Below are 7,965 nucleotides of genomic sequence, written 5' to 3'. Positions count from 1 at the left end.
TTGCAGCTTAGGTGCCTCAAAAAGGGCAAGCTCGATTGGCTTCAACAATAGCACATGAGTGTATTTCCTTGAGCAACCCTTCAAGGAAGACACTTCATGCCCAGGTTGCTGTTTTATGAGTGCAATAATGGTTTTGCAAACTTCTTTTGTGCGCAAAAAGACCCGAGTTCAATCAGCATAATACCTTAGGGCCAAACACCTTGGAAAAACAGTAAGCTTCAACTTTTCACACAATCATAGAAAGAATCAATCCCTCTCAGAATCATAAAAAGAATTAATCAATCCCTCTCAGAAGTATTTATCTTCAAGCTTTTGTCTCTGGGGGCTGAATTTTGAACCAAAAATGTTTTTTTCTTTTTAATCCGTCTTGAGAAAACCATTCATTCCTCCTCACTCACTTCTTCTTAAACAAGTAGTGAGAAACCATCCATTCCTCCCCATTATTGTAACCAAAGAGTTCTGCGACCGCAATGAAAAAGGTCCTCCAATACACCCACCACTTACCAGCAGCAGACCCATAAGTCTTTTCAAATAGGGATTTCACGGCTTTCGCATTGCCGTCCATCTTTTTGAGCCATTCCTCACTACACAAATCAAAAAATATAGAAGGCATACTAATCAAAATTGGCAAGGTTAAGATGGATATAGTTCATGCACACATGATATCAATAAGACATGTAACTCTGAAAAAACCCAAGACCTGCATGGTCTTTCATTTACTGCCCTTATTTTACCTTGTCTGGGAGTAATGTTTCCCATTTACACGCCACTGATCAACAATGCTTACTTCATCCTGCAAGTTAGGAAACAAACAAATGAATCACTGGAAATGACCACATCTAGTATTGTATATGTGTGTGCATGCACAATTGTGTTGTACGCGTGCATGTGCATCAGCCTGTGTGTGCAGAGCCTGCTTCTGTATATAGTGCATTTAATTGAGTGGTTTAAACACAACTATCATATCCCAGGTCTAATGATTGTCATAAGCATCCATGTTCCTTGCTACCAATAAATCCCTCTCATATGTTTAAACAGCAATTACATTTGATCTTATAAATAGTTTCTACTGACATGTATGAGCTTCCAAAAAGCATAGCATGTCAACATCCTTGTCCGTTTGAGATGTGTGTGCCTAAGTAAAAGCTTTTTGTTCATGCAATTATAGTGGTCTTTTACGTAACACTTAGAAACCCCCATAAACAACTTTCAGAGGCCGAAGTTTCTCCACACACCCACTGATACACACCTGGAAATAAAGAAGTAAGCTATCAGCTGGCATGGTACCTCCGGTGAAGAAATACCTTGCCATCCAATCATCCTCACCAGCATCCTGTCCAAACAACGCCAGGAAAAGTGTAAGTATAGATGCCACTGTAGCGAACCTTCCACAAAGATGCAAGTCCTCCAAATGACCTCAAGAACAGGTCGCGCAGTTCCTGTAGGTTCCAGGGCAGCTTGGTCCATCTCTAAACAGTCCCAATTTCCAGATAAACTCACAAGTAGCATTTATGATTGATCTATTGATTAAGCATGATGGACCAAAAGAAAGATTATAAGAGATATCAACACGGAAGGTTTAATAACAAAAACATGTCCCACGATCCAAAAAACACTTCAGAAGTCACTTAAACACGATCCAAAAAACACTTCAGAAGTCACTTAGTCCTAAGTGTCCCTATCCAGAACGGATCCTTAGGCACAGGTGGAGGCGTATTTTCAACGAGCATTCTAAAGTAGACTTGGACACTAGCTAGCCTTTAATGAAGGCCCACCACCATAAACCCCTACCGAGCCACCAGCCATCCCCTCAGCACTATCTCCCATGGGGTCATAAAGACGCCTTAGGCATGCTCTGGACAGTCGGCATTGCCCTCGTTGGCCCCGGCCACCACCCGGCCTTCCACTGTTGATCCCATGCCCAAGGGGTCTTTATGACCCCGTGGGAGAGTGTGTTGAGCAGGCATCCCACATCTGAGTCTCGAAACCATCTCCTAGAAAAATAAAAAATGGAAAGCTCTAGTATCCAACAGTGAAAATGTAAGCACAAATGAGAGTACCCTTGAATACTAAGCTCATCTATATATATTCAAAATGCATATGAAGACAAGGCACCTTTGTTCAAATAAGCAGATCTTGAGGCACGTCCAATAGAATTATAGAAAGGTCTCACCTCAAAATGATAAGCAAAGACTTTGTGGCAGAAGATGTGAATGAAGAGAAAACTGTCCGAATGCATCCAGGCCGATACTTTTTGTAGAAGCTTTTCATAGTTCTTCATGTGCTGATGGAAAGACAGAGTAAGAATTACTTTAAATCTATCCCTTTGCCAGAAGTCATACCTACATGTAATACCTTTCCACATGCCACATGTCCAAGAGTTGTATCCACATTGTAAAGCTATAAGATAACTAATGCTATATGATAGTAGATGTCAGGGTGTTGGAAAACAGACTAGCAAAATCACCTCAAACATTTCGATGGAGAAGATGCGATCAAAAGAGGTATCAGCCTCAAATGAGTTGATGTCGCAAGTAATAACGGACACATTTCTAAAACCATTTCGCCTGTAGGAGTCAATTTTAAGAGGTCAAGGTCAATTGTCGTGTAAAACAGCTAGAAAAACCAGACACATTGATAGATAGGTGAGCACCAGCACAAACTCATTTGATGGGCTTTACGCATCATCAAACGGCACACACAGGGATTGAATGGGAGGTCTCCAATGGTGGGCAGGGAGATATCAATTTATATCTGGCACTCACATGCCCCTAAGGGCAGGCTTTGAAGCTTTGCCATCTTATAACAACTGTTTCAGCTTAGAGCACTATTAGAGAAGTATACCTGCATTCATCATCAATCAGTTTCTTTTGTGTTGCGGAGTTGGAGACACTTGTGATCTGGCAGTTTGGAAATCGTTCTGCAATATATAAGGACAATGATCCCCATCCGCATCCAAGGTCCAGAACAGTTTGGCCGTCTTTCAACTGCGCCCTCTCACAATAAAGAGCCAGCATTGCCTCTTCTGCCTCATCAAGTGTAGTTGATTTCCCATTAAAAAGCGCACAGCTGCAACAAAACAAAACACTGACCATGTCAGCTACCACACAAAAGACTGGCATAAGAAGTTTCCAGTTCTCAAAAAATGCACGCATATGATTCCTCAAAAATCTAGATTGTTCACTTGAATAAGTGGCTTATGGTGGGCCGCTATTGATAAGAGGGATGCCTCCTTACCTATGTTCAATGGGAATGACATTGGCATGATCCCCATGCCTCCTAACAATCCAAGATTCTCTTTCTTCATGTTGAGGCTACAGCTTCAGTTTCGACAACGGGGACACAAACCATCGTGTTTGGCACATTGGGCAACACATGGGATACCTACGTAGTATTTGTAAACTTTTTTCAATGACTAAGCTTGCCAAAGGTTACATTATTCTTTTGTGTGTATGTGTGTGTACACGTAGTTTCCATGATAGAATACACCCTGCCCTATTTGGTTTGTCCAAAAGACCCCCACATAGGGATGCACAGTATACCCTTAGTTTCAGATACTGTTACAACCCCATGGATCTCCCAAACATGAAACACAAGTGATTAGTACAAACCCCCTAAGAGGGATACCCAAGATACAAAAAAATATTGCATAGAGTCCTAATTGAATTTCCAATTTATCCAAAAATTGGGACAATTTGAATCACCCACAGGGACACGGCACTTGCTCCCAATGGCCACCTGAATCATCCCACATGAGGACACTTTCCACACGCTCACTGCCGCTTAAAGCAAGGGTAACTCCTTTCGGAGTGCAACAGTAAGAGCATTTGGTCCCAATGGCCACCTTGGAGTTTCTATTTTACTGATAAGTGCAAAGTATAAGGAAACGTTGTGCAACAATCACACCACCATGCACTCTTTGGTCTGGGAGGAATAGAGCAATACTATGATCTCCTCCTTTACAAGCAGGAGTCTAGGTCAACCCATGCTGTGAGCAAGTTTTAGGTCACTTGAGGCTGTTCTCTGAGATGGTTATGGTGTCTTGAGGCTAAATATCTACTTGGTTTTAAGGGATTAACAATTGAAATGGGGAGAAATATGCCCTATTTATAGGGACAAGTTTCCCTAATTTGGCCACTCGGCTTATCAGCCAGCCAGGAACCAACCAAGCACCCCTGTCCAGCCCTCGCTATGCTAGGGCCTTGGGGGGTTCCATCGACCAGCCAAAACAGTCCAAATCTGATAACTTTTCTGCTCAAACCCATGCTGACCTTATTCTCATGCCTCTGATTTTGCCTATTTGCTCCATTTTGTCCCTGTCCAGCACTCTGATGAGTTACATGCATCATAATCTTGAATGCCCTTTCACAGACATGCAGCTAGTCGAATATCCCTATGAATAATCCTTAAGTATGGATAAGTGTGGCCAACAGCCAGACTAGCTAGTGCACCCACATGTTCACCTGCCTGGCCAGCAGATCCTGATATACTTGTCCCTAGGGGCATAGCTCAGAGATGTTTGCTTCAGGATATCCCCCGGTATCACAGCGTGGATTATCTGGAAGACCAGATGCTCAGAGGCCTTCGAGGGACATTCATGTTTATGACACCCAGTGTATTTGCAGTACATGGAGTGACACTGTTCGTACTCTTTTGGCCACCTGGCCCCGCATACCAGGATCTTCTAGAGCTGCACAAACAAAACACAGAAGATTAGAGTGGAACCATGGTATTTTCTTCTCCTCCGGACTTTTATGGCAGCATAGTGCCCCCAATTCCCTTATTTGTTAACCATCATTTACACTCCCACTTGCCTCTGCTATGCCTCTCTTGTATTTTCTCCATATCTGTTTTTTTCATGAGTAGATCCTTCTGTAGGTGCAAGGTTTGGTACCTGCCCAAAGGCAGCTTGGTCTTCCCTCCAAAAGCTTGTGGTCACAAATTGTTTCGGAGTTTTGGAAACAGTTTTTGGAAGCTAGTCAAATATCCCTATGAATATCTTCCATTAATCCTTAAGTATGGACAAGTGTGGCCAACAGCCAGTGCACCCCACACGTTCACCTGCCTGGCCAGCTAAAGGTTAGGCATGCTATTGCATGGTTGACTCAGTCTGGCCCTCAGCCATCACTTCTTTTGAAAAAGTTTGGCCCTACTTTTTGTTTCTAATCTTTAAGATGAATTTTTGTAGCTGCCAAAATCAGCCCTAAAAAGTATCTTAGTTCTATTCTAGGTGGGTGTGTGTGTGTGTGTGTGTGGGTGGGGAGAGAGAGAGAGAGAGAGAGAGAGAGAGAGAGAGAGAGAACGGTATTTGGCTGTCAGTTTCAGAAGGTTCAACATACTGTCATGCTACCCTTTTTTCTTTCAGAACATAGACTTCTATTAAGTAATATAGAATCATACAAAGGGGAGAGCTCAGACCCAATCTGGGGCATACTGTGTTGCTATCCTATTCAAGGCTACAAATAGTGTATCAATTTTCCGTATGTAGCAGTGGAGTCACCAGGCATCCTTGAGGTTTAAAAAAGGAGGCAGGAACCATAGTAAGAGAAAGGTGACAATTATTAAGCTTCACCACTAACTGTGGCTCCTTATGTAACATGGTTCACAACATTGCAAAGCTGCATTAACACAAGCCAGATCTTGAAAAGGGGCAGGAAAAACCTGTATTTGAGGTGCTTGCCAAGAACTAACTGGTAGAATTCAGCTGGCAGCTCATAATGCTGCTCGTTGGCGGCGTCTGTGTGGATTGCAATGGGGAGTTTCTTTAGAGCTGCAAGACAGTACAAAAAAAATGGGTAGCGAAGGTGAAAGGGTAAAGAATGAAAATCTCATTGTGGCAAACAATGAAGGTGGTGGCCTAGTCATGGAATTTATATATCATTCAATAAAATTTCTTGATTAATACATAAAAAAGGAGTGGGTAATTATCCCACAAAGCCGGATATAAACGTAAAGACTCTTGAATTTGATGAGAAAGAAGCGAATGGCTAATGGCGAAATCGGAACATGCGAGTCTGGAACCCATGACAACAGTCTGATGGGAAAAGAAGAAATAAGTAGTGATGGCTCTCTCAATTTTTTTAAAAACAAAAATCTGAATTTACAATTTGAAGAGAAAAAAGAAGAAGAAAGGGCGTTTGTGCGATAATGTATACATAAATCAAGTAGAATTTAAGAAAGTATACTTAGCTGAAAAACGTCGATAATACATACATAAATGAAGTGAAATCATAAGAGCTTCTTTGATCAATGCTTCAAAGGATGAGGAAGAGAAGACACGAAAAATAGAATTGGTGGCGGCGGTACTCACATTCTGCAAAGTCGATGAGGTCGCGGAGTTGGGTCTCTGCGGAGGGCTTGTAGGAGGAGCGCAGGCGCAAGGCCAGGAGGGACCTGGTGCCTCGCCTGATGAGGAAGTCTGGGAGGAGGTTGGCCTCGTGAGCACGGAAGCCCAGCTTCACCACAGCGTCGTAAGGGCTCATATCTTTGCCAGATAACGCAGCACGCGTCTCTCCTCCTCCTCGCATGCACAGCCACTTATAAAAAGACACACCAGCTTCAGTCGGTTGGACTCGGTACGTACAAAAAATAATAATAAAAAAACGAGTTTCCGAAATCACTGGTTGTATAATTAAAATATATGAAAAATCATTAATATTTCAGTCGTTTTTTCTTAATTAAAATGCCGTTGTTTTCGACTGTTATGTTGGCTATTTTTGGTTCCTTTGTAGGTGAGAGTGCTTTGAAAAAATCATCCTTCTATGGTTTATGAGGAGCACTTTATACAATGTGTCTCAAACTCAAGGATGATTTTTTTGACAGGCCGGGTCACCATTCAAATGACCTTTTTTTTTACAATTTACCTTATTTTTTTACAAGCAGGTTGCTTTTTGGCACCCGTGTCAAAAAGCAACCTTGTAGAACGTGATTATGTGTGGGCACATGTGTGTCTTTCAACCAGATGGATGGATGCGAGCAACCAAATGAAAAACAAACTCATTCACCAGGACATCGATGTCATTACTTGTGGCTCTTTAGACTAGCTAAGTAGCCTATGGCAGACCTTTTAGACTCCTACAATTCTCTTAACTTGAAATTTGGGCCTTAAATAGGGGGTCCTAAGGGACAAAGGAGAGTAAATCTCACCTGCATCTCGCAAAGGAAAATAGGAGTTTTTTTTTGGGTTGGACGGGGGAAGGCGGGCAGGCGGGTGTAGCATAGCAATTCTCGTCAAGGTGGAATGGAAATAAGAAAAGTTTCTTTAAAAATAGGGAATAAAGACCTAACATTTGTAAAAAAAGAAAATCAATTAATTAACTAAGATAGAAAAAAACATTAAAATTTTAGAAAGTCTAGAACCTTAAACACGTAGCCTTATTAAATGTTATACAACTAATAGATATCAAACCTTGTCTCTCTTCCCTCTGTGCTCAAGTTAATACATCTATTTCCCTTCCCTGCTCGCTCGATTATAGCAAATTGGAGAGGCTTCCTTGCCTGGTTCCAGAGTCTTGCACCCACAAAGATTGTCAAGCTAACCACCTAATTATCTTGAAGCACTAGAATCACATCTGTCAACAACCTACATATCTCTCTCCCTTTTGCCATAGCCAATAAATCTCCCTTACAAACATTAACTCTCTTCCATAGATGACAGGTCTCTTCTCTTTATACAGAAGGTGAGATGTGGTAAAACGTCATCACATCATGGGCCGAGCAGTTGGGTATATCTCTCACATTTAGATTATTCGCGTTCTCAAAATTAAGTGTTAGTGGTGTTAAGCAATATTATGACTACATTATTCGGACTAAAAGTGTTACAGTTTGTCCGTCCGTCTCTCTGTGGTTAATTAGGGATGCCTAAGTACCACTATGTTCGTAGCATGACACTTGGGTGTTTCCAAATACCCAAGAAGTGAGAGGCTGTCGCGACGTTTGTTGGGGGAGGGGGGAGGGATTTATTGC

General features: G+C 42.0%; 1 protein-coding gene across 1 annotated transcript; it reads right to left on the bottom strand.

Moving 5' to 3' along the window:
- Positions 1–239: 239 nt before the first annotated feature.
- Positions 240–6,535, bottom strand: LOC147629431 ((S)-coclaurine N-methyltransferase-like). The gene is made up of 8 exons (XM_086812705.1): positions 6,311–6,535; positions 5,662–5,770; positions 2,845–3,069; positions 2,468–2,567; positions 2,174–2,284; positions 1,250–1,333; positions 735–793; positions 240–584 (listed from the first exon to the last, which is right to left on the bottom strand). Exons 1-8 carry the CDS (start codon positions 6,525–6,527, stop codon positions 395–397), a joined length of 1,095 nt encoding a protein of 364 aa, XP_086668831.1. The 5' UTR covers positions 6,528–6,535; the 3' UTR covers positions 240–394.
- Between the last annotated feature and the right edge of the window lie 1,430 nt (positions 6,536–7,965).

This window comes from Cibotium barometz, chromosome 18 (assembly GCF_041138505.1).
Source record: "Cibotium barometz isolate CiBa-2024 chromosome 18, ASM4113850v1, whole genome shotgun sequence".
Lineage (NCBI taxonomy): Eukaryota > Viridiplantae > Streptophyta > Polypodiopsida > Cyatheales > Cibotiaceae > Cibotium > Cibotium barometz.
This window is presented reverse-complemented; position numbering and strand designations above follow the sequence as displayed.